The sequence below is a fragment of the Mugil cephalus genome, chromosome 1 (genome assembly GCF_022458985.1).
Source record: "Mugil cephalus isolate CIBA_MC_2020 chromosome 1, CIBA_Mcephalus_1.1, whole genome shotgun sequence".
NCBI lineage: Eukaryota > Metazoa > Chordata > Actinopteri > Mugiliformes > Mugilidae > Mugil > Mugil cephalus.
Window position 1 is genome coordinate 28,140,051 of NC_061770.1, and position 27,591 is coordinate 28,167,641.

A 27,591-nucleotide genomic window follows, 5' to 3' on the forward strand; every position below is an offset into this window, starting at 1 on the left:
CAATGCCAAAACAAAGAAGCAGCTAAATGAGGAACTTATCTGACCTGCTGCAAAGATGCAAACAGAGAGTCAAGCTGACCTAACGCCTAACGGACATAAACAGGAGAAAAGGAATCAGCTGATAAAGGCTTCTCCCTCCTCTAGTCTGCTTCCCTGAAGAATTCTATTCAACTATTTACAGTATTTACAATGATCTCAGGATGCTGTCAGTCCACGACACAGTTTAAGACTTAATCGAGGATCAGTTCAGCGATAATGAGCTCTCTCTCTCTCAGGCTGCTGTCAGATGGGAATGGGGAGAGTAGGAGGACTTGGCTCAGCTGGAGCTTTAACTGTAGAGTCAACCAGTCTGTGGGTGGACACCTGGTCACATGGGTGATCAGGGACCAATGAGCACCTGGATCTGTCACAGACACACACCTGGATATCACTGCAAAGGAGGGGAGGAGAGAGGGAGCTGTCAGTACAACAAAACAACACTACGACCCACAGTCATAACAGTATCTTCTGTACAGACACACTGATCCAGGTGTTAGTCACACCCTGATGATGTCATCAGCTCCAGCCAATCAGCTGCACTCGTTTCCTTTGATCAGGAAGAAGGTTCCAGCTGCAACACCGAGCAAACCCAGAGTCAGACCAACTCCACAGAAGACTGAGGGTCCAATACCAGGCTGGGGGGTCTGGTCCTCCACATCTGGAGACAGAGACACAGCAGAGACAGAGACACGTCAGAGACATGTTAGAGAGACACATCAGAGACATGTCAGAGACAGAGACACGTCAGAGACACGTCAGAGAGACATCAGAGACATGTCAGAGACACGTCAGAGAGACGTCAGAGACATGTTAGAGACATGTAAGAGACACGTAAGAGACACGTCAGAGACATGTCAGAGACACGTCAGACACATCAGAGACATGTTAGAGACATCAGAGACATGTCAGAGACATCACAGACATGTAAGAGACACATCAGAGACATGTCAGAGACATCAGAGAGACATCAGAGACACGTCACAGACATGTCAGACACATCAGAGACATCAGAGACACGTCAGAGTCATCACAGACATGTAAGAGACACATCAGAGAGACATCAGAGACATGCAGCCTGATGAGGGGTCTCATTGGATCCAGTTCTCACCCCAGATCCTGGTCAGGGGTTCAGTCAGGGCCAGATGTTCCACTGAACAGCTGTAGATGTCTCCCAGCTGTGGGGTGAAGTCCAGTCTGGATATCTGGGTGAAGGTTGCGTCTTTGTTGACGTAGGGGACGTTGATGGAGGACTGTGAGGTCACGTCCTTGTTGTTCTTGGTCCAGGAGACTTTAACAGGAGCAGGATAGAAACCAGACACATGACAGATGAGGGTGTTGCTGACTCCAACCTCCACAGACTCTTCAGGGTAGATCATGGGACTGGAAGGAGCTTCTGAACACAAACACATCATAGATTCTCTGGATCAGATCAGCTGATCGTTAGTAAATGTTAAATAAATGTTCATACGTGATGACAGTGATGACAAATCAGAGGGAAAGAGGGAGTTGATTGTTGGCCTGTTCTTCCAGCTGCAGGTGTTAGCATCCTGCTAGAGACGGGACGTTGGACACTGAGGCTCAGTTTCACTGTATTGAAGCAGAATGGAGGGAAACACGGTGTCGAGTGTCTTGTATAAATCTGTGTGACCGATCATACGTCACAGTGTAAATAATGGAGAATTAAACCACCGAGCAGAACTGGTTCACAAATACAAACGAAAAAGTGTCACACAACCACAAACACATTGACTTTGTAAGTCCTTCACAGTCACTCCCAGAAAAAGAACCTCTACTCTTCATTACAGCCACGTTCTCTAAAGGACCACCAGGAGAACGTCCACATCCAGAGGCCATGACCATCATGAGTCATGTCTCTCACTGCCCAGCAAAAATATGAGAGAACTGGCCAGAACAAAGGTCAGGAAGGCAACGGGTCCAGATGGCATCAGCTCTAGGCCCCTCAAATCCTGCTCCAGCCAACTGTGTGGGATCGTGGAGCAGCTCTTCATCATCAGCCTGAGGCTGCAGAAGGAACCACTGCTGTGGAAGTCGTCCTGGAAGTCCACTTCAAAGACTACTGACCACCTGGCAAAGACCCTGGAGAGGTTGGTCCTCCAACAACAGCGCCCCCTGGTGAGCTCATCCACTGATCCACTGCAGGTCACCTACCAGCCTGGCATCGGAGCTGTGGACGCTGTCATTGTCCTCATGCAGAGATCCCTGTCCCACCTGGAGAAGTCTGGAAGCACTGTGAGAATCATGTTCTAGGATTCCTCCAGTGCCTTTAACACCATTCAGCCAGAACTCCTGAGGGACAAGCTGGACCACGTGGGGGTCCACCAACAGCTGTCAGCCTGGCTCATGGACTTCCTGTCCAACAGACCACAGCTCATGAGGACAAAGAACTATGTGTGGGACACAATGATCTGCAGCACGGGGACGCCACAGGGGACGGTCCTGGTCCCTCTGCTCTTCACCATCTACACAGCCAACTGTCACCTACAGAAGTGACTCAGCCATCGTCAGTCTCATTTAAAAACGGAGATGAAAGGGAGTACCGAGAACTGAACCAGAACTTTGTGGCTTTGTGCCAGCAGAACTACCTCCGGATTAATGCTGGACAAACCAAAGAGCTGGATGTGGACTTCCACTGGAGCAAAGCCACTCCCCCACCACCGGTGAACATCCAGGGAACGGACATTGAGATAGTGGACTCTTACAGGTACCTGGGTGTTCACCTAAACAAGAACCTGGACTGACAACACACAGGCACTATACAGGAAGGGCCAAAGCAGACTCCATCCTTTGAGGAGACCGAGGTCCTTCAGAGTGCAGGGCGCCCTCCTGAGGACCTTCTAGACTCTGTGGTCACGTCGGCCATCTTTGATGGTGTGGTCTGCTGGAGCAGCAGCATCACGACAGCAGAGAGAAACAAGAACCAGCTGGTAAAGAAAGCCGGCTCAGTCCTGGGCTGCAGTCTGGAGCCTGTGGAGGTGGTGGGGGACAGGAGGATGTTGGTGAAGCTGTCATCAGTCATGGACAACACCTCCCACCCCCTGCATGAGACAGTCAGAGCCCTGGAAACCTCCATCAACACCAGGCTTCTCCACCCACGGAGGGAGTGGAACCACTGGTCCTTCCTCCCTCTGCTGTCAAACTCTACAACCAGGTCTGCTCCCAGTAGACCCACAACTACATATGTTCAATATCCCAAATAATGTGCAATATCTCCTACATATACTTGTGCATCTCTCAATCTTATCTACTTGTACATGTACTATGTTTTATTTATATACCTGCTGTTTTTTGCACTGTCTGCATTTTTCTGCCAATGGGAGATGTGTGAACACATTTATTTATATATATAAGTGTAACAGGGTCAAATATACAGTACTGTACAGTATACAGTATAATAATTACACAAAATCTGTTTCACTTTAAATTGTTCTTACCTGACATGTTTGTCCTCCTAAGCTGTTATGTGGAACCTTTAAAACTGAGCTACTGTACCCCTACGTTTATTTTCGGGGTCCCCCCCTCCCCTATAAATGTGTCTCCCGCCTTTACCTCTCCCTTTTCCTGTTGTGCTCTGGAGAGGTAAAGCGACACAGTAGTCACAGAGATTTATGTGTTTTAGCTATGTGCTAAAGCTATACTGTTAAAGTTCGCTCGCTAGCTTAAAGCTAACATATTTCTGTCCTTTAATGCGTGTAGGAGCTCATGTTGTTCGTGACTGATGGGAGGATTTTGTTTTCATTTATACTTTCGTCAGAGAATAAACGGAGACTGCCTCCTCCAAAGAAATCCTGGTCTGGGCCCATTAATCCTCATCACACAACGCAGAAGTAAAAACTAGCCGGTTACATAAGCATACCCACTTCTTTACTTGAACACTACCTTGTTTGTTGTGATGTAACAATCATATAATAATTTCCCCACTGTGGGATGAATAAAGGCATATCTTATCTTATCTTAAATATTTTGGACACACTCGCGAGTTAAAAACAAAGGTCCTTCTCCTTCTCTCAGAAAATCTTTGCATTGGAGTGAATGGAGAGCAGACAGGTACTTTACCACGAACAGAGGCTCGCAGTTTAAATTCTGTACGTCTCACTGCTTTGCTGAGCACATTGTGAGAGACACAACAAGTTTGTCTACAACTGTGGAAAAAAATCATGTGTCTAGTGTGTAAATTGTTGCCGGGACGTGCGTGGAAAGAGAAAAATTTCTGGCATTTTCAGACACGTTCCTGCACTCTAACTGATGATGTCACCAACTCTAGCATGAACATACCGTGCAACACACACCCATTATAAAGTCAGAATTTCTACATTTTCTTGGTCATTGAACAGTGATTGATCAAAAACTATAAGACTCATCAAAACATGGATTAATACTCCATCATTTTAAAGTCTAAGTGAAGTCTCTAGGTGAAAGTATGCCTGAGCAGTAGACTCTTTTTTTTTTTTGCCCATTCCATTCATTTTCAATGGGAATTTTTCACAACTTACGTCACAAAAAATTCGTATTTCGTAAAGAAAAGTAATAGCACACCGATCCCAAACTGCACGTTTTGATATATAACTTGTCCTACAGCTCGAAGAGAAAGGAAGGAAGAGGAAAAATAATAAGAAGAAGAAACACACAGTATAACAATAGCACCTCGGGGCGTAGCATCTAGCAGTGCTGTCTCTAGCATCATGTGAAAGGTTCACACCTGTTAGCTTGTCATTCTGTTAGCTTGTTAACATGTTAGCTTGTGAACCTGTCAACAGTGTTGGGGAAGTTACTCAAAAAAAGTAATTAGTTACTTATTACTAGTTACTTCTGTAAATTGTAATGAGATTACTTTACTAGTTACTGCATTTGAAAAGTAACTTCACTACTTATTACTTTACTTTGCCATTTCTTATTTACCGAGTAGATACATGGACAAACATCATAGGTCAGGTCCTGACGTTTGAAAAAGGAGGCAGGGAAAGCAGAATAAAGCATTAGCCTCGCTACTAGCAGTTAGCCTAGCCTTGTTGCTAAACCAGGTACTGAATAAAGACCGAGCGTCCTGTCTCCGTCTGTCTTTGGACTGATGATTAACTGTGATGTTCGGCTGATCAGGTCCGAGCTCTTTCACATCGAGCTTCTCCTCTCAGAAGGTTTTGTTTTAGCTGACTTCACTTTATTATTTAATTTCTCTTTCTCCATTTTGCATCTCTGTCCGATTGTCTCCAACTCTTTACTTTATGACAGACGGCTGTGACGTCAGCCCCGATGGGCCTCATGGCGGGAGGGTGGTGGTATAGACATGAACGCATTAATATATTAATGTCTATGGGTAGTGGTATGCAAATCAGGCTGCGTTCAGCTCTGGGTGCAGGACAGGTGCCCCCCAGCTCGGTCCTATCAGAGCTGGGTTCTATCAGAGCTGGGTCCTATCAGAGCTGGGTCCTATCAGAGCTGGGTCCTATCAGAGCTGGGTTCTATCAGAGCTGGGTCCTATCAGAGCTGGGTCCTATCAGAGCTGGGTCCTGTCAGAGCTGGGTTCTATCAGAACTTGGTCCTATCAGAGCTGGGTCCTATCAGAGCTGGGTTCTATCAGAGCTGGGTCCTATCAGAGCTGGGTTCTTTCTCTTGGATTGAAGAGTAGTTACTGAGCATGTGCAACTTTTGCTCCCCAGGGCGGAAACACGTCACCAATCAGACAACGTCGATGAACGAAACAACTTTACTCATCATTAACTTTAAAATATTTATCTTGTAGATCTAAAAATATACACACATATATTTCGAAATATTTTTATTTTATCATTTCATTTTCATTTAATTTTTTACCTTATTCACAGTAATGTGGTGAGTGTTGAGTGGTGGGGTGGCGCTCTAGCGCCCTCTATTGGCCGCCACTGATGTTACCTGCTTCTGCCTCCAACACCTGAGCAAAGCTTTGCCTGTTGAGGCGGCGTCGGCTGCTCATCGACTCCTTCTAACAGGATCTTTTACCATAAGTTTTGTATCATCATGCTGGGCTGACACATGTTGGACAGGTTTCTCATCGACTCCGCAGCAGTTGAAAGAAACTTGTCGCCTGGGCATAGAGTGCGTTTCACTCTAATGTTTTTGTCCTTTCGAGCTATAAACTGAAAGTAATGAGAATATCTCCACTGGCTGAAACCTCCAGTCTCCGTCTCCAGCATCGACTCAGATCGGTTTCTATGGCAACGTGCTCAGGTGAGTAGCAGCACACAAGCCTGCAGCACTAACCAGATCAGAACTCTGCACACAGACAAACACAGGTAACGCAGCAAAGAGCGTTCCTACAGTCTAGTAAAGTAGTGTAGTTACCGATATCTTTAGTGTAATGCGCTACTTTACTTCCTTACCCAAAAAAGTAATATCGTTACGGTAATCCATTACTTTGTGACGTGTTACCTTCAACACTGATTATTCATCCCACAGTGGGGAAATTCTGGTTGTTAACAGCAGCAGACATTCAACATTCAACATCACAAACAGTGCACATATGGGTGGATTAAAAAATAGAATATAATAGAATATAAAAATATATAGAAAAGCTATATTACAACAAACAAGGTAGTGTTCAAGTAAAGAAGTGGGTATGCTTGTATATATAAATAAATGTGTTCACACATCTCCCATTGGCAGAAAGATGCAGACAGTGCAAAAAACAGCAGGTATATAAACTAAATATAATATGTATATATATATATATGCATGTGGTTAAGATTGAGAAGAGTATTGCACAAGTATATGTAGGAGATATTGCACATTATTTGGGATATTGCACATATGTAGTTGTGGGTCTACTGGGAGCAGACCTGGTTGTAGAGTCTGACAGCAGAGGGAGGAAGGACCTGTGGTTCCACTCCCTCCGTGGGTGGAGAAGCCTGGTGCTGATGGAGGTTTCCAGGGCTCTGACAGTCTCATGCAGGGGGTGGGAGGTGTTGTCCATGACTGATGACAGCTTCACCAACATCCTCCTGTCCCCCACCACCTCCACAGGCTCCAGACTGCAGCCCAGGACTGAGTCGGCTTTCTTCACCAGCTTGTTCAGTCTTTTTCCCTCTGCTGCCGTGATGCTGCTGCTCCAGCAGACCACACCATCAAAGATGGCCGACGTGACCACAGAGTCTAGAAGGTCCTCAGGAGGGCGCCCTGCACTCTGAAGGACCTCAGTCTCCTCAAAGGATGGAGTCTGCTTTGGCCCTTCCTGTATAGTGCCTGAGTGTTGTCAGTCCAGTCCAGGTTCTTGTTAAGGTGAACACCCAGGTACCTGTAAGAGTCCACTATCTCAATGTCCGTTTCCCTGGATGTTCACCGGTGGTGGGGGAGTGGCTTTGCTCCGGTGGAAGTCCACAACCAGCTCTTTGGTTTGTCCAGCATTAATCCGGAGGTGGTTCCACTGGCACAAAGCCACAAAGTTCTGGTTCAGTTCTTGGTACTCCCTTTCGTCTCTGTTGTGGTTGATGAGATGACTGTAAAAGTAATGTTGTTGTGGACCAACCCGGAGGTGAGGACTTCTCTGTCCTTGTTGGGAAAAGGCAGTATACAGGGGGAGTTGGACGGGACCTCTCCGAACAACAACGGAACGTTTTTCATCATATCACAGCTGAGATGGCCAAATTTTGCTTTATCAGGACTTTAAAACAAATGAAGGAGAAACTTAAAAATTGAAGACTGATTATCAGGCAGCCAATGCGACAACAATATGAGTGGTGCTGACTGAAAGGTCCCGTAATGGTCTGAGGAGATGGATGCGATATAGGATCACAGACCAGGGGGCGCTGGTAGGGAAGCTTGGCTTGAATCCATTCCACCGTTGGCGCAGTCCTCTGCTAAGTTTTTATTTTTTATTACGGTCATTGTGTTCTGCTTGAAAGCTCATAACTGCATGACGGTTGTTTCCTTTCGTTCACTGGTTGTTGGAACATAACTTTACTGTGTAGCCCGCTGTTGCTAGTAGCAACAAGCGTGGGTGTGGCTAAGGCCCGCAAAACCAGGGGGTGAAGTAGTTAAAAAAAAGCTGGGGAGGTGTGTAGTGGTGTGGAGGTAGGACGTGTGTGGGAATCAGACTTAAGTATGGTGGTGTGAATATTTGTCAAGGAACACAAGTAACTCAAAATGCAGTGTTTAAATGAAAGTTTTTATTATTGAGGGGACTCCATGGTCCTGTGGTAAAAACTGTTAGAACTCACCTGTGGTTCATGACCTGAGTCCACACTGCAAAAAAATCTAAATCTTACTTATCTTACTTCTATAAGATAGTATATTTGTCTCATTCCTAGTCAAAATATCTCATTAGACTTAATATAATACACAACCCACCCAGCAAAAACTAGTTGAAAAGACGTAACTCATGTGCGTCCAAACAACGTCTAAATTTGGTTGAAAAGTGAAAGGTGAAAAGACGTCACTTTCAGGTTGTCAGAAAAACGTCTATAGAGATGTCCCTGAATTAGTCTTCATCATGATATCGCATATTCATAATTATTACAATGTTATGAAATATATAATCACAAAGGCTTGGATGACCTGTAATTTTCTACTTTTAAACTCAGACAAAACAGAAGTTATCGTATTTGGCTCTAAACATGTCAGAGATTCATTATCTAATCACCTGCTTTTGTTGGATGGCGTTACCTTGGCCTCCAGTACTACTGTGAAAAACCTTGGTGTTATATTTGACCAGGATATGTCCTTTAATTCTCACATAAAGCAGGTGACCAGGACTGCTTTCTTTCACCTTCGTAATATCATCAACATTAGGAACATCCTTTCTCAGAGAGATGCAGAAAAACTAGTTGATGCATTTGTGTCTTCCAGGCTGGATTATTGTAACTCGCTACTGTCTGGCTCCAAATACTCTTTAAAAAGCCTCCAACTGATTCAAAACGCTGCAGCAAGAGCACTGACAGGAATTAGCAAGAGAGATCATATTACTCCAGTATTAGCTTCTCTTCATTGGCTCCCTTTAAAATCTAGAATTGAATTTAAAATCCTCCTCCTTACATACAAGGCCCTGAAAGGCCGAGCTCCATCATATATAAAGACCTCATAGAACCAGACTGTCCCAACAGATCACTACCATCTCTAAGTGCAGGTCTGCTTGTGGTTGAGCTATGTGTTATATTACTAGATCCTACATGTTTCCTTCAGCTTGATGTTTGTATCTATGACAGAAGTTAGTTTATCTTGTTTCTCCTGTTCTTCTTCTCTCTCTATCTTCTCTGGTTCTACCCGGCTGGTCTTCAGCAGATGGTTCCTCCATATGAGCTGGTTCTGCTCCAGGTTTCTTCCTGTTAAAGGGAGTTTTTCCCTCAGGCTGCTCTGAAGGTTTCAGGCTGGTTTTTGTGAAGCGTCTTGAGACGATTTGTGTTGTTATTGGCGCTATATAAATAAAACTGAACTGAATTGAAATTCATGATTGAATTTTAACTCAAGAATTAAGACATAATTCACAAAAAAGTGAAACATTTATTGTTTACAATTTACATTAACGTAAAAAAATAAATGTTTTTCAATACCTAAGAAATTAACATTTAACATTATGGCGGTAACATAATGTTTACAATATCTGACTACAAAAAGTGCAAAAAAAACTAAAAAGTTCACTGCCTTTAAAAAAAATAGACCAAATTCACAACAAAGTAAAAGATGAGTTCTCCATAATATCTAATAACAATTTTAATAATATTTTAAAACACCTACTTTCTCATTTCAGTCAGTCATAAGCCAACCTGGCAGGAGGCTCAAAGCAACACAACACTAATGTTACACACTGTAAAATCTAATTAGTTGACCTTACTTAAAGTATGAAAACTTGTTGCCTCAAAAAAAAAAATAACAAAGTTCATATAACTTAATAGCCATGTTTAGTGTTAACTTATTGTTTTCATTTTGTGTGAACGGTTTGATACAAATTTAACCCCACTTAGAATTACTAAATACCTACTACTTACTACTCACTCTTTTTCTTTAGTTCACTTAAATTAAACAAACCAGTTTCCTTGAATGGGTCCTTGTCCTTCTTTTCTCCCTCTCTCCCATTTCTTGTCTATTTAGCTGTTATTACCTGTGTAAGCCTATATAAGCCCAAATAACAGACAAACTGCCTGATGTAAGTTTTTAATCTGATCCATGACAATACCTCCAGAATGAGGCAGTGGAGATGAGCTGGAGTTCTACTGAACTTCATGAGGACTATCTTCACTGACACCTGTCAGCAAAACCAACAGTTCATTCTAGGGCCTCGTCTCTCGCTGTATCCTACAAAGACACACACACACACATGTTCTTCATGAATACTACTTCATCTGGTATGATTAAACTAAAGCTATGGTTCACAAAGTCCATATATTCATGAAGAGTGACACTGACTTTTCAACCTGGACTCCTGCTCCTTAGATTTACAATGAATTAATGTGTACAATGTTCATTATTTACTGGCTGTTTAAATACCTCTCAGATTAGCTGTGGAGGAACTGCTCTACAAAATACATCAATCATTGTACAAAATGTATATTGTATATTGTGGAGAAAGAATTACATCCTCTATGTAAGCACAGATACAGTTCTATTTTATTTTAGACCAAACTTTTTATCAGGTACTTACAGAGCATGTCTTGAAGAATTCACTGGAGTCGTCACCAAGTAAAACAGGAATGTCTTTGAGGACAACAGAGCGAAGTACTGTCACATCTGGTGTCTAATAATACACAGAGAAAAGACCAGTTAACAGAGTAATTTGCAAGGCACAAGTCAGACGGGAAATACATAGGTTGGGCTCTGTTCATGGAGATTCACAAACTGCCGGGATCAGTCTCTCATTTAATGTTCCCTATTTCCAACACCCAGGAAGTCGTGGGTTGAAAACATTGACCAAGTTCCATCAAACTTTAGCCACGTTATGTCCAGAATATAGTTCAGCTAGCGCGGAGCTCTGTAGCTCTGAGCTAGCGTTAGCTAGGTTAGCTAGCTAGCACATTACTACACACATCATTACTGGCAAACACGAAAAATATGGCGCTCACTTACAGAAAGAAAACGGTCTAAACAAGGGTAAAATATTACTCACCAAATCCAAGCACAAGAATGCCGAAAATAACGTTAATGTGCCGTTGCAGTGATTAGCCCAGCTCCTCGTCCGTTGCAGGTTAACGGTCAAACATAGAGAGGGAGGAGCTGCGCATGATCACAGGTCAAAGAAAAAAAAAAGCGGGCAAAGTTTTCAAATCATAACCGAAGCAAAATGCTAATACCACTCTGTTACAATACAAGTACATCTGCAGTGAAAGTTTCAATGAAGTAAAAACATATATCCACAAAAAGAAATACTTAAAATCTTAAAAGTAAAAGTAGCATTTTATTTCATGTAGGCCTATGTATTATTACATATGTAGTGATGTAAAAAGTACAATAATTCCCTCTGAAATGTGGAGTAAAAATTTTCCACTGAGGTTTGTCATTTCTTTATCTAATGTTAATTCACTAACTAGTCTGTGCTCGCCAGCTGTTTCATACAGTTTGTTCTATGGCACTAATTCATCTTAATGTGTGTCTTACATTATGTCACAGCTGCAAACATGAGTGAAGAAATGATCAGGACTCTGTCTCGTGAAGACCTGAAGGACCTTTTCTCAGGCCCAGAGAACTTCTTGCGTCGAAAAGCAAAGAGAGCTCAGATACAGACTGTGAGCCAAAACATGACTGGTGCTCCAGTCAAACACTTCATGCTGTGAAGTCTCAGTGTAACTGACTAACTGCACTGGATTGAAGTGTGTGTTACCGGCCTGAGCATTCCCCTTTAAGGAGGTGGCCTTATGGGTAGTGTGTGACGTAGTCAGCTTGTAGTCTTATTAGGTTTTTTTTTCGTTGAATAACGTTACGCTGGGAAGAAGTGTGCATCCTTCTCGCCGTTGAAGTGTGTGTGAGTAACGCCGGTTACAGCCCTTGAAACTATACAGTCGGTGTGAATAAACTCCACTCTGCAGCCATAAAAGTACTGTGTTGTATGAAAGGAAGAAAAGTGCCAAATAAAGCCCCGGTCCATGTGTTCAACTACTCCGCCTCTCCTCCTCTGTGTGTGCGCGCAATTAACCCGGACTGCTAGTTACCAGCATCAACGAGCCAAGCTGAGGTGAGACGAGACTTAGCTTCATAACCAGCAGTTCCATACTACGGCTAGGAACTATAAAGCTGTGGAGGTAAGACCTGCATTTCAGAGCTAAAAAGACAAGTTCTTTCTTATGCAGAGAAAATAAAATATTTGTTTGTTTAATGCAAGACTTGTTTTCATTCAAATAGGTGGTTGTCTTAAATCTAGAACAGTGTCACTATTGTAGAGCTAAATGTAGTTAAATGTACTTGAATTGAGGTTAATTATGATTATTGTTAAGGATATTCTCTGTGTATGATTTTAAATGTATTGATTAAGATAAAAGTTAATCATAACTCTTGAATTAAGAAGAATCATCTTGTTAAGTTGCACTGGATTCATTTTTTTTTCATTCAAGTTGAGTAAGAAACAAAAGTGAAATAAGAATTGAAAAGCTAGTTTTGAGATTATTTGACTTGCATACAGTACTTGGAATGAGTGTTTCACCACTTATTTTAAGATATTTCTCACTTGCATAATAAGTATTTATTTTTTCTTATTTTAATAAATCTTACCAAGTGTGATTATCTTACTACGCTGGCAGATTATTTCACTTAATTTTAGTCTATATCTGCTCAAACCAAGTATTTATTTATTATATTAAGACTATTAATGTTTGCAGTGCAGCTCTAAGCCCCACCCAGACTGTCAGGAAGGGGAGGGGGAGGTTGTAGGTGAGAACCCAGATGCAGGACTATTGATGAGGCAGGATCTCCAAAACAAAAAGGTTTTTAATAATTAACAGAAAGCGCTGCGCACAGCAGGAAAACCAAAAATACAAAAGAATCATCAAACATGGAACAAGACGTGAAGACTTTAAACTTACAACGCAACAAGGAACAAAGGGAAAGGTAGGGCTATATGTACACACATGAGGACTGAGGGATGACAAGACACAGGTGAGACACATGAGGGCAATCAACGCAGATGAGACCAATAACCAATCAAGAGACAAACAAGGAACACAGACAGGAACACCAGAACTTAACAAAATAAAACAGGAAACAACATGACATGAACAGACATGGAACCTTGACAGAACAACATGACACAGACAGACATGAAACCTTGACACAGACCTGTTCTCAGTCCAGAAACCACTTCAACAGGACCTGGTCCTAGAGAGATCCTCCACAGCTGGACCTCAGGCCCAGATCCAGAGACATTCAGGAACACATGAGAGAGAACGTCACTGAGATCCAGGAGTCTGGAAAAGGTTCTGAAGACATTTCTAAAGCCGTGGGTCTCAAGAGAACCACAGCGAAAACCATTATCCACACATGGAGGAACCATGGACCAGTGGAGAACCTTCCCAGGAGAGGCCGGCCCACCACCATGGCCCCCAGAGACTCCTCAGAGACCCCTCATCCAAGAGGCCACAACAGACCCACAACATCATCCAGAGACCTGCAGCGTCACTGGGCTCGGTTAAGGTCAGAGTCCAGAAAGAGACCGGACTAACATGGACCTCAAGACCAGAACCACTGCTGACCTACAAGAACAAAAAGACCAGAACCATGTGGAGGACCCCCAAGACTTTAGGACAGTTCTCTGTGGACTGACCAGACTAAAGCTGGTCTCCTTTCAATCTGGAGTCAAAGTAACACTGGACATGATAGCAGCCTGGTGCTGGTAGGGTGCTGGTTCTACCTAAAAGTTCTGCTTCTACCTAAAGACACTAAAGGAGAACATCTGTCTGTCGGTTGGTGACCTCAAGCTGAAGAGAACTTGGACAATGATCCAGAATCCAGCATCTAGTCCACCTCTGTACAGATGGAGACCAGCAACATGAAGACTGTGGAGGGGTCTAGTCAGAATCCAGACCTGGATCCAGACCTGGATCCTACTGAGATGCTGCGGCCGGACCTTAAACAGGAGGGTGATGCTGGAGAACCCTCCCATGAGGCTGAACTACAACAACTTTGTGAAGAAGAGAGGAACTAAACTCCACAGCTGGAAAAGACTCATTGAAGTTCTCACCAACACTTGATTGTAGTTGTTGGGAAGATAGGAGGAGGAGAAGGGGAGAAGAAATGGCGCTGGTACTGAAGTAACAATAGAAAATTTCAATTCAATTCATCTCTTCTCATCTCATCTTCCGTACCACTTAATCCTGCACTAGGGTCGCAGGGGTTGCTGGAGTCTATCCCAGCTGGCATCAGACGAAAGGCGGGGTACAACCTGGACAAGTCACCAGCCTATTACAGGACTAACACTGAGACATACTCAATTCAATTCAATTCAATTCAGTAACAACACAAATCGTCTCAAGACGCTTCACAAAAACCAGCCTGAAACCTCCAGAGCAGCCTGAGGGAAAAACTCCCTTTAACAGGAAGAAACCTGGAGCAGAACCAGCTCATATGGAGGAACCATCTGCTGAAGACCAGCCGGGTAGAACCAGAGAAGATAGAGAGAGAAGAAGACATGAAGACTGGGACAGATGTAGTTTATGGAGCTCCACAGGTCTGATACACAGACTCCAGACCATGAAGACTGGGCTGGTTGATGAGGCCACGGCAGCAGATGTAGCTTAGAACTCCACAGGTCAGATATTCAGCCTCCAGACCAGAGACCCTCACAAGAAGATGGAATATCATCTTTTATTTCCTGGTATTTACATCTAGATGTGTTAAACATCTTAGGATATATCACCGTTTGTATTACATCACAGCATTTTAAGGTGAGCAAAAGTAATGGAACAAATACTCTTAAATAAATTAAATAACATTTAATATTTGGTGGTATAACCCTTCCTAGCAGTGACGGCCTCCAGCCTGAGACCCATCGACACCAAACTGTTGCATTCTTCATGTGTGAACTATTCCAGGCTTTTACTGCAGCTTCTTCCAGTTCTTGTTTGTTTTGGGGGGTTTATCCCTCCACTCACCTCTTCAGGAGGTGAAATGCTGCTCGGTTGGGTTAAGGTCAGGTGACTGACTTGTCCAGTCTAAAACCTTCCACTTTGTTCCCTGATGAAGTATGAACTGTGTTTTGTTGGCAGTTTGCTTTGGGTCATTGTCCTGCTGCAGGATAAAATTCCTCCCCATTAGTTAGGATGCATTTCTCCGTAAACTGACAAAATGTTTCTGAACACTTCAGAATTCATTCTGCTGTTACCATCATCAGTTAATATTAATGAGCCTGTTCCATCACGCCCAGGCCATGACATGACCTCCACCAGGCTTCACAGATGAGCTTATGCTTCGGATCATGAGCAGTTTCTTTCTGGAGAAAGGTAAAGTTAAGTTCAAAGGTAAAAAAGAACTTAACAGGGGCTTTTACTATGGTACAGGCTTTTAATGAGTGGTTTAGAGTGTGGCTGCACATCACCGTGAGGAGGTACTGGTGGCCAGACTGTGTTTTTGGTAACGGGCCAACACAGTCAACTATAACTCAAACGGTTCACGACTACTGGAACAGGGTGGGATGGAGCAACAGGAAGTTTCTGACTCGACTGACCAGACACTTGACAAGTGCAGCATGAATGACAGAAACTTATCACATCAGACTTTAGTCCAGGCCAGAGAACATAACGCAGGATTCACCTATAGGTTTTTCCAACGCTCTTGATCTGCTCTTTCTTTCTGAGAGTGGGACAGACAGCGATAAGGTGTCCTGGCTCATGATAATAAAAGTATTCTTTCTGTTCTGACGTAACAGTGGGATTACGATGTGGAGGCAGAGCTCTCCCACTGGGAATTGAATCTCACCTAATTGGTGGAGAAAAGACGCTTTTGTGTGTCAACGCAACCTCATCAGCCTGTACAGCAGCAGCAGTGATGGATGAGACCTTTTGTTCATTTAAATAAACTACTATACGCTCTGGGAGGCAGTTTTTAAATTCCTCCAGCAGAAGGAGTTCACAAAGGTCATCCATAGTGTGAACCTTGCTGGCCTGGCACCACTTGTCAAAAAGCAAACCCTTCTCTCTAGTGAACTCTACATGTGTCTTATCTTCTATGTCTTATCTGCAGAGTTAACTGGAGTTCCTCTGCGTTCAGGCCTTGCACAGGGAGGTCAGGGAGTAGGGTGGGAATACCAGCTGCACCTTCAACTCCAACGTCAGGAGCACAAACAAACCCTCTTACTGAGCCCCTGTATGACCAGCTCCTTAAGCTCCTGCTCTTTAACATTCAGGGGCACATTTACATCAAAAACGTTTGCAATAAGGACCAGATCAGCCTCTCTACACCTTTCCACTGTTTTCACTGTTGGATCAGAGGTGAAATCCTCCAATGTCCCACCCCGCAGGCCTAGAGCCCAGGCCTAGAGGCACCTGGGTCCCAGGCGATAAAGTGCCCCCACTCTTCCCACTCCCAAGGAGGACAGCCAAACATACGACCTGACGTAGCAGTTTATTACTTCTTTTAATCTTTGGAGCAGAGCATTGCCAAAACAAACGAAGCAGCTAAATGAGGAACTTATCTGACCTGCTGCAAAGATGCAAACAAAAGAGAGTAAAGCTGACCTAACGCCTAACGGACATAAACAGGAGAAAAGGAATCAGCTGATAAAGGCTTCTCCCTCCTCCTCTAGTCTGCTTCCCTGAAGAATTCTATTCAACTATTTACAGTATTTACAATGATCTCAGGATGCTGTCAGTCCACGACACAGTTTAAGACTTAATCGAGGATCAGTTTAGCGATAATGAGCTCTCTCTCTCTCAGGCTGCTATCAGATGGGAATGGGGAGAGTAGGAGGACTTGGCTCAGCTGGAGCTTTAACTGTAGAGTCAATCAGTCTGTGGGTGGACACCTGGTCACATGGGTGATCAGGGACCAATGAGCACCTGGATCTGTCACAGACACACACCTGGATATCACTGCAAAGGAGGGGAGGAGAACAAAACAACACTACGACCCACAGTCATAACAGTATCTTCTGTACAGACACACTGATCCAGGTGTTAGTCACACCCTGATGATGTCATCAGCTCCAGCCAATCAGCTGCACTCGTTTCCTTTGATCAGGAAGAAGGTTCCAGCTGCAACACCGAGCAAACCCAGAGTCAGACCAACTCCACAGAAGACTGAGGGTCCAATACCAGGCTGGGGGGTCTGGTCCTCCACATCTGGAGACAGACACGAGACAGAGACACGTCAGAGACACAGCAGAGACACGTTAAAGAGACATCAGAGACACATCAGAGACACGTCAGAGACATGTCAGAGACAGAGACATCAGAGACACATCAGAGACATGGAGCCTGATGAGGGGTCTCATTGGATCCAGTTCTCACCCCAGATCCTGGTCAGGGGTTCAGTCAGGGCCAGATGTTGCACTGAACAGCTGTAGATGTCTCCCAGCTGTGGGGTGAAGTCCAGTCTGGACATCTGGGTGAAGGTTGCGTCTTTGTTGGGGGAGGGGACGTTGATGGAGGACTGTGAGGTCACGTCCTTGTTGTTCTTGGTCCAGGAGACTTTAACAGGAGCAGGATAGAAACCAGACACATGACAGATGAGGGTGTTGCTGACTCCAACCTCCACAGACTCTTCAGGGTAGATCATGGGACTGGAAGGAGCATCTGAACACAAACACATCATTGATTCTCTGGATCAGATCAGCTGATCATTAGTAAATGTTAAATAAATGTTCATACATGACGACAGTGATGACAAATCAGAGGGAAAGAGGGAGTTGATTGTTGGCCTGTTCTTCCAGCTGCAGGTGTTAGCATCCTGCTAGAGACGGGACGTTGGACACTGAGGCTCAGTTTCACTGTATTGAAGCAGACTGGAGGGAAACACGGTGTTGAGTGTCTTGTATAAATCTGTGTGACCGATCATACGTCACAGTGTAAATAATGGAGAATTAAACCACCGAGCAGGACTGGTTCACAAATACAAACTTGTGAAAAAGTGTCGCACAACCACAAACACATTGACTTTGTAAGTCCTTCACAGTCACTCCCAGAAAAAGAACCTCTACTCTTCATTACAGCCACGTTCTCTAAAGGACCACCAGGAGAACGTCCACATCCAGAGGCCATGACCATCATGAGTCATGTCTCTCACTGCCCAGCAAAAATATGAGAGAACTGGCCAGAACAAAGGTCAGGAAGGCAACGGGTCCAGATGGCATCAGCCATCGTCGGCCGGACTTCCACCGGAGCAAAGCCACTCCCCCACCACCGGTGAACATCCAGGGAAACGGACACTGAGATAGTGGACTCTTACAGGTACCCGGGTGTTCACCTAAACAAGAACCTGGACTGACAACACTCAGGCACTATACAGGAAGGGCCAAAGCAGACTCCATCCTTTGAGGAGACTGAGGTCCTTCAGAGTGCAGGGCGCCCTCCTGAGGACCTTCTAGACTCTGTGGTCACGTCGGCCATCTTTGATGGTGTGGTCTGCTGGAGCAGCAGCATCACGGCAGCAGAGGGAAAAAGACTGAACAAGCTGGTGAAGAAAGCCGGCTCAGTCCTGGGCTGCAGTCTGGAGCCTGTGGAGGTGGTGGGGGACAGGAGGATGCTGGTGAAGCTGTCATCAGTCATGGACAACACCTCCCACCCCCTGCATGAGACAGTCAGAGCCCTGGAAACCTCCATCAGCACCAGGCTTCTCCACCCACGGAGGGAGTGGAACCACAGGTCCTTCCTCCCTCTGCTGTCAGACTCTATAACCAGGTCTGGTTCCAGTAGACCCACATCTACATATGTTCAATATCCCAAATAATGTGCAATATCTCTTACATATACTTGTGCAATACTCAATCTCTCAATCTTATCTACTTGTACATGTACTATGTTTTATTTATATACATGCTGTTTTTTGCACTGTCTGCATCTTTCTGCCAATGGGAGATGTGTGAACACATTTATTTATATATACAAGCATACCCACTTCTTTACTTGAACACTACCTTGTTTGTTGTGATGTAACAATCATATAATAATTTCCCCACTGTGGGATGAATAAAGGCATATCTTATCTTATCTTAAATGTTTTGGACACACTCGCGAGTTAAACACAAAGGTCCTTCTCCTTCTCTCAGAAAATCTTTGCATCGTAGTGTATGGAGAGCAGGTACTTTACCGTGAACAGAGGCTCACAGTTTAAATTCTGTGTGTCTCACTGCTTTGCTGAGCTCATTGTGAGAGACACAACTAGTTTGTCTACAACTGTGGAAAAAAATCATGTGTCTAGTGTGTAAATTGTTGCCGGGACGTGCGTGGAAAGAGAAAAATTTCTGGCATTTTCAGACACGTTCCTCCACTCTAACCGATGATGTCACCAACTCTAGCATGAACATACCGTGCAACACACACCCATTATAAAGTCAGAATTTCTACATTTTCTTGGTCATTCAACAGTGATTGATCAAAAACTATAAGACTCATCACAACATGGATTAATACTCCATCATTTTAAAGTCTAAGTGAAGTCTCTAGGTGAAAGTATGCCTGAGCAGTAGACTCTTTTTTTTTTTTGCCCATTCCATTCATTTTCAATGGGAATTTTACGCAACTTACGTCACAAAAAATTCGTATTTCGTAAAGAAAAGTAATAGCACACCGATCCCAAACTGCACGTTTTGATATATAACTTGTCCTACAGCTCGAAGACAAAGGGAGGAAGAGGAAAAATAATAAGAAGAAACACACAGTATAACAATAGCACCTCGGGGCGTAGCATCTAGCAGTGCTGTCTCTAGCATCATGTGAAAGGTTCACACCTGTTAGCTTGTCATTCTGTTAGCTTGTCATTCTGTTAGCTTGTTAACCTGTTAGCTTGTTAACCTGTTAACCTGTCAACAGTGTTGGGGAAGTTACTCAAAAAAAGTAATTAGCTACAGTACTTCTGTAAGTTGTAATGAGATTACTTTACTAGTTACTGCATTTGAAAAGTAACTTCACTACTTATTACTTTACTTTGCCATTTCTTAATTTACCGAGTAGATACATGGACAAACATCATAGGTCAGGTCCTGACGTTTGAAAAAGGAGGCAGGGAAAGCAGAATACAGCATTAGCCTCGCTACTAGCAGTTAGCCTAGCCTTGTTGCTAAACCAGGTCCTGGAAAAAGACCGGGCGTCCTGTCTCCGTCTGTCTTTGGACTGATGATTAACTGTGATGTTCGGCTGATCAGGTCCGAGCTCTTTCACATCGAGCTTCTCCTCTCAGAAGGTTTTGTTTTACGTGACTTTACTTTATTATTTAATTTCTCTTTCTCCATTTTGCATCTTTGTCCGATCGTCTCCAACTCTTTACTTTATGACAGACGGCTGTGACGTCAGCCCCGACGGGCCTCATGGTGGGAATGAATGCATTAATATATTAATGTCTATGGGTGGTGCTATGCAAATCAGGCTGCGTTCAGCTCTGGGCGTAGGACAGGTGCCCCCCAGCTCGGTCCTATCAGAGCTGGGTCCTATCAGAGCTGGGTTCTATCAGAGCTCGGTTCTATCAGAGCTGGGTCCTATCAGAGCTGGGTTCTATCAGAGCTGGGTCCTATCAGAGCTGGGTCCTATCAGAGCTGGGTTCTATCAGAGCTCGGTTCTATCAGAGCTGGGTCCTATCAGAGCTCGGTTCTATCAGAGCTGGGTCCTATCAGAGCTGGGTCCTATCAGAGCTGGGTCCTGTCAGAGCTGGGTTCTATCAGAACTTGGTCCTATCAGAGCTGGGTCCTATCAGAGCTGGGTTCTATCAGAGCTGGGTCCTATCAGAGCTGGGTCCTTTCTCTTGTACTGAAGAGTAGTTACTTAGCATGTACAACTTTTGCTCCCCAGGGCGGAAACACGTCACCAATCAGACAACGTCGATGAACTAAACAACTTTACTCATCATTAACTTTAAAATATTTATCTTGTAGATCTAAAAATATACACACATATATTTCGAAATATTTTTATTTTATCATTTCATTTTCATTTAATTTTTTACCTTATTCACAGTAATGTGGTGAGTGTTGAGTTGTGGGGCGGCGCTCTAGCGCCCTCTATTGGCCGCCACTGGTGTTACCTGCTTCTGCCTCCAACACCTGAGCAAAGCTTTGCCTGTTGAGGCGGCGTCGGCTGCTCATCGACTCCTTCTAACAGGATCTTTTACCATAAGTTTTGTATCATCATGCTGGGCTGAGACATGTTGGACAGGTTTCTCATCGACTCCGCAGCAGTTGAAAGAAACTTGTCGCCTGAACATAGAGCGCGTTTCACTCTAATGTTTTTGTCCTTTCGAGCTATAAACTGAAAGTAATGAGAATATCTCCACTGGCTGAAACCTCCAGTCTCCGTCTCCAGCATCGACTCAGATCGGTTTCTATGGCAACGTGCTCAGGTGAGTAGCAGCACACAAGCCTGCAGCACTAACCAGATCAGAACTCTGCACACAGACAAACACAGGTAACAAAGCAAAGAGCGTTCCTACAGTCTAGTAAAGTAGTGTAGTTACCGATATCTTTAGTGTAATGCGTTACTTTACTGCGTTACCCAAAAAAGTAATATCGTTACAGTAATCCATTACTTTGTGACATGTTACCTCCAACACTGATTGTTAACTTGTTATTCTGTTAGTTTATTAACCCGTTAGCCTGTTAGCATGTTAGCTTGTCATTCTGTTAGCTTGCTCTTGCTGCTTCAGGTGTTAGCATCATGTTAAAGGTTCAGATTTAGCTTGTTAGTCTTCTAGTCTGTTAACCAGTTAGCCTGTTAGCTTGTTAGCATCAACAGCTGATCAAAGTGATTCAGACCTGATGAGGATCAATTAGTTCAGACTGAAGCAAACAAACATCAGAGAAACACTGAAACGTTGTTCACCTCGTTCCAGAGGGACGTCCTTCAGAGCCGTACGGAACCTATCCAGGTTCTGTCTGCAGGTCTGTTGTTCAGTCACAGCTCGTTCATAACCTGATGGGTACCTGATATGATCAATGAAACTGGGCTGAGGCTCCACTCCTCTCTGGTTCTTGAAGTCTGCGTACCAGAACTCTTCTCCTTCCAGACTGAACATCCATTGATCCGAAGGTCCTCATGAAGACCTGAAGGACCTGAAGCAGAGAGAAGACATTATTGATCAGCTGACTGTCTCCTGTCTCCTGAAAAGTGTCCTCAGATAAAGAGACAGAAACGTGTAGAGATGAGTCCTGCTGGGCGACTTGGGAATGTTTAGGGTTGTCATGGTGACGTTTCCTGGACCTATCTGGACTTAGCAATAACGCTACAACATGGTGTCAGACGTCAATTAGTCAGACGTTAATTAGTCAGAAGATAATTATCAGACGTTAATTAGTCAGACGTTCATTAGTCAGACATTAATTAGTCAGACGTTAATTAGTCAGGAGTTAATCAGTCAGACGTTAATCAGTCAGGAGTTAATTATTCAGAATTTAAATTGGTCAAAAATTAATTAGTCAGAAGTTAATTAGTCAGACGTTAATCAGTCAGAAGTTAATCAGTCAGAAGTTAATTAGTCAGACGTTAATTAGTTAGAAGTTAATCAGTCAGAAGTTAATTAGTAGCTAAGTCAGCTGGCAGTTTGTTATGTGTTCGTGTCTCTAGTGTTGCTAACCGCTGTGTGGAAGGAAACGATTTTAACTCTGTAGCTTACAACAACGTTACCAAGGCAACGGATCAACAGCGTTCATCGTGAACCAGTTCCAGGCTGCTCCACCAGAGAAAGTCTCGTTCTAAACAGAGGACTGGCTGAAATGGAACAGAAAGCTGTCACTCAAACGAAGCCCTAAAGGCTAACTGCAAAGGAGACATGATGAACACAGCTGGACAGAAAAAACTAAACAGGCTTAGCCACCGTCCAAACCAGTGTTCAGTGAAGACAGAACAGAACCATGCTAAAGGTGTGGGGACACAAGAGGACACAGCCCAGACCAATGTCCAATGGGCTCAGTGTCAAAAGAGACAGGGGACAGTGCTGGTCCCTGGATGACTGAGGTAGAAATGGATGTCCACAAATCAGTGTTTAAAACTGACACAGGCGCAGATGTGACTGTCAAACCCACACAACTGTAGGACGAGGGCCAGTACGGTCAGCGATCCAAAGATACATGGTTCTCAAAGGGCCAGGAGGAAACCCTCTGGAAGTGATGGGCAAGTTCAAAGCCACTCTCAACACGAGAAACAAAACTAAGAAAGAGACTGTATGTGTTGTGGATGGGCTGAGGACACCGCTGCTAAGACGAGCAGCCGCCACAGAGCTGCAGCTGATCGTCAGAGCCAAGAGTTCAGTACAGAGACCTGGACTCACAAAGACCTGACAACACTGATAGAGAGTTGTGATACACGTGCCAGAGACAGAACAACCCTGAGAGAAACAATGTTGACCACTGAGTTCCCTCAAAGGCCGTGGTCTACAGAGGGAGCAGACCTGGTTCAAATGAAAGACAAACAGGATTTAGTCATAGTGGATTATTATTATTATTATTATTAATTAACATCCACAGTGTCAGAGGCTGTGATTGAACACTTCAGATCTATCTTTGCTTGTCGTGGCTACCAGAAGTGTTGCCCACAGTTTGCATCAGAGACTTTTCAGACGTTTGCACAGGATCCAGTCCACACTTCCCACAAAGCAATGGAGAGGACGATTAACAACCTCCCTATCTGGCCCTCATGGCCTATCGCTCTGCTCCTCAGTCCTACAGAGCTACTCATGGGGAGGAAGACCTGTCCTTCCCTCCCAGCTCCACCCATCATGTACAGATATGGAGGACTTGAAAAGAAAGGAGCTAAGCTACATACACAAACTACAACCTGCCAGAACTGCAGCCGGTGACCATGTGTGGGTCAAGGACATGCAACAGAGAGGCAGCGTGGAGTCCACTGCAGGAACACCCAGATCCTACATGGTGGAGGCTTGAAGAGGCAGCCTGCAGAGGAACAGAGACACCCACCGACATCCCTGACCTGACTCCAGCAGCAGGTCCTGCTACACCGTCACCCCTGAGAGTATGGAGGCCAATCAGGACCAACATTTAAGAGAGTGAGAGAGTCTGGGCCATTCATTACATTACAAGTCACAGTTATTCCCATGGCCTCACATCTGCACACACACGTGTGTCTGGACTAAAATCTAAATATTTAATACCAATAAATCATCACATACATGAGTAATCATCTGAAATGTTTGAGCTGATATAATCTAGCTCTGCCCTGTAAAAGTGTGTGTAGTGTTTAGTGTGAAGAGGACCGTACAGGTGACGTCATAATAACAGTCACATCAAAACTGATCAGGCTTTAACTCTGCACAAAGCATCAAATGGCAACAAATACGTTTAGCTGTGAACAAATAACACTAATCAGGAGTCTGTTACCTCAGTCTGCTGCTGTGCATCCTCCTACAGCCACATATATAGAATAATGATGCAGACACATTCATTTGAATTGATTGGCCTCCATATGAGAGGTTTGACTTCAGGCACAAACAGACTCCAGGGACCCAGAGACGCTGTCCTGTCAGAGTCAGGACGGATCCAGTTCACTTCAGCTATGAGACAGTGTGAACACCTGCCCTGAGTGAAAGCTCACAATGACTCCCTCACTCAGTGGGAAAAGTGATGTAACTTAGTGTTTGTTTCTATGATTCTGTGTTAAGACGAGACTTTAGAGAAGAATCGTTTGAACTAAACAAGTGAAAAGATTTTAGAGTTCTCTTGAATATGAACTTTCAGTTATGAATGTGTGAATAATTACTGGTTTACTGTCACAGCCTCATGTCTGGTCAGATGCTTTAAAGTTAGGTCTCTGTACAGGTAAGTCCTGCTGGGTGACTTGGGATGTTAGGGTTGTCATGGTGACCATAAAGCAGACCAGACCTGACAGCTGCTGAGTCTCTGATGTGCTGCTGCCTCCTGACGTCTAGACTTAGTAACAACACTACAACAAAACTGACCTTGAGCAGAGACACAGAGGACAGAGGAGAGGAAGAGGAGCAGCTTCATCATGGTCTTCATCATCACATCAGAGTCTCTGTTCAACTGTCACCTCCAGACAACTCTGTCAAAGTGACTGGAAGTCCTGCAGCAGCCCAGCTCCACCTCAGCCAGCAGCCAATCACAGAGCAGACAGCCTCTGACATCACCGGTGTCCGGGCAGAGCAGAGGGCAGAGGAGAAGCGCTTCGAAAGGAGTCGGTTATTCAGAAGAGAAGACAACTACACAGGATACAGACTCACTTCTGTGGTGGAAATTAATTCATTATAATTATTATATCTATTGTTACATCTTTTGCTCAACTGATTATTACTGACTTCATTTTCCATTGTTGTTGTGTTGTTGACGTTGTCATATTTATATTCTGTTACATTGTCTCTTTTTCTTATTTTGCACTAATGACTGTTTTTCTAAAACAATCGTATGTGATTGTGTCAACAGTGCAAACCATTGTGAGTTACTGTATTTCAGAAACTGTGTACTTCAACAGATCGCTGAGATCCGCTGGGTTCTGAAGGGTTAAAAAGATTAGAACAAGGTGCTCATGAATAGACTCAGGTAATTCAGACACAGTCAGCCTGTCCTGTATTTAGCCTTTCATACTGGGCTGCACACACACATGTAAGTAGTTAAGAAACGACGGTTTATTTGTCTGAATATTTGTATTTTATCATAATCAACTAATTAAAGGCAAAATTACGAAATTATTCAGTGATTACGACGTTTCAAGAAAAGTATTGGTATCGTTATTGGTATCGGCGATACTAGCCCAGTATTTACTTGGTATCAGATCAATACCAAAATTCCCAGTATCACCCTAGTCTGAACCATTGACTGTTTATATTATGGTCAAACCCATCGTGGTGCCACCCGTTGGATTCTGAACCTCGAAAATGAAGCCCAAAGTGGGCGGAGTCCACCGTCGCCCTGTTGGATGAGCTTTTCTCCACTCACATGCAGATACTCCTAATACGGATGTAGCTCGTCCGTACACATTAGCTCAGGCTACCGCCTGTGTGTTTGTGTGTGCATGTGTGTGTGACTGTAATCACAAAATGACCTGTATAGTGTGTGTGTCTGGGTGAGGAGGAAGAGGAAGATTCTACTACTCTTGCTGTGTGTATTTGTAACTGTAATAACATAAAGGTACCCGTGTGTTTGTGTGTGTTTGTGTGTGGATGTGTGTACATCTGTCATTACAAAGTTACCTGTGTGGGTGGGGAGGTGTGTGTGTGTTGGTGTGTGTTGTTGTAACATAAATGTGTGGGACACAGGGATCAGCTGCATGAACAGCAGAGATGTCTGATTAATGAACTGGTCTCAGCTGTGGCTCAGGCCTGAGGGTCAGGGGTTGCCATGGTAACTAACAGTGGTCGTCAATGACGATGGAAGCGCGCGGAGCCGGGACACAGAAAAGAGCGAGATTTCCCCCCTTTTCACTGGTCTCACATTTGGGCTCACTGTGACAAAACAGTAGCTCGTATGTTTTTTGTCCTTGTAGAGTAAATATTTTGGATACAGTCGCAAGTTAAAAAAAAAAGGTCCTTCTCCTTCTCTCAGAAAATCTTTGCATTGGAGTGAATGGAGAGCAGACAGGTACTTTACCGTGAACAGAGGCTCACAGTTTAAATTCTGTTCATCTCACTGCTTTGCTGAGCACATTGTGAGAGACACAACAAGTTTGTCTACAACTGTGGAGAAAATCATGTGTCTAGTGTGTAAATTGTGGCCGGGACGAGCGTGGAAAGAGAAAAGTTTCAGGCGATTTCACACACGTTCTCTCACTCTAAGTAGCAACATTCCGCACTCTAACACCAGATTTTTGGAAAAAGATCATGGTCATTGAACAGTGATTGATCAACAACGATAAGACCTATCAAACCAAGATGATAATACACCAACACACAAGGCTTGTGTCTACATTTTAAAGTTTAAATGAAGTCTGTAGGTGAAAGTTTGCCTGAGCAGTGGACCTTCATAAAAATGTGTTTTTTGCGTGTTTTTATTTCCAATGGGAAATTTATCGCAGTTTTTCAAAAAAAAATTATATTTCGTAAAGAAGAGTAATAACACACCGATCCCGATCGAGCCGCACGTTTTGATATATAACTCGTCCTACAGCTCCTTCAGGCCTCAGGCGAAGCCCCGTAGATTTTGTGAATCAGGCTGTGAACATGTTTAATAATGCTGTAAAGTTGGGCTTTTTAACGTGGGGGTCTATGGGGATTTGTGATGAACTGCAAGTCTTTGTACTTCCGCATGGGCTTCATCGCACAAACCCAGAGATTACTACCTGGTTAGAACCAGAGCAGTCTGCCTGGTAACAGGTGACTCTCCGTGGTCATGTGACTCCTCTGGTCTAACCTAGAACCAGAGCAGTCTGCCTGGTAACAGGTGACTCTCCGTGGTCATGTGACTCCTCTGGTCTAACCTAGAACCAGAGCAGTCTGCCTGGTAACAGGTGACTCTCCGTGGTCATGTGACTCCTCTGGTTTTTC

General features: G+C 44.0%; 1 protein-coding gene and 1 pseudogene across 1 annotated transcript; both read right to left on the bottom strand.

The window, feature by feature from the left end:
• Positions 1–480: 480 nt before the first annotated feature.
• On the bottom strand, positions 481–1,463 carry LOC125010202 (H-2 class II histocompatibility antigen, A-K alpha chain-like). The gene is made up of 2 exons (XM_047588594.1): positions 1,148–1,463; positions 481–697 (listed from the first exon to the last, which is right to left on the bottom strand). Exons 1-2 carry the CDS (start codon positions 1,449–1,451, stop codon positions 570–572), a joined length of 432 nt encoding a protein of 143 aa, XP_047444550.1. The 5' UTR covers positions 1,452–1,463; the 3' UTR covers positions 481–569.
• Positions 1,464–17,057: 15,594 nt separating this feature from the next.
• Positions 17,058–25,167, bottom strand: LOC125009960 (annotated as a pseudogene).
• Positions 25,168–27,591: the final 2,424 nt, after the last annotated feature.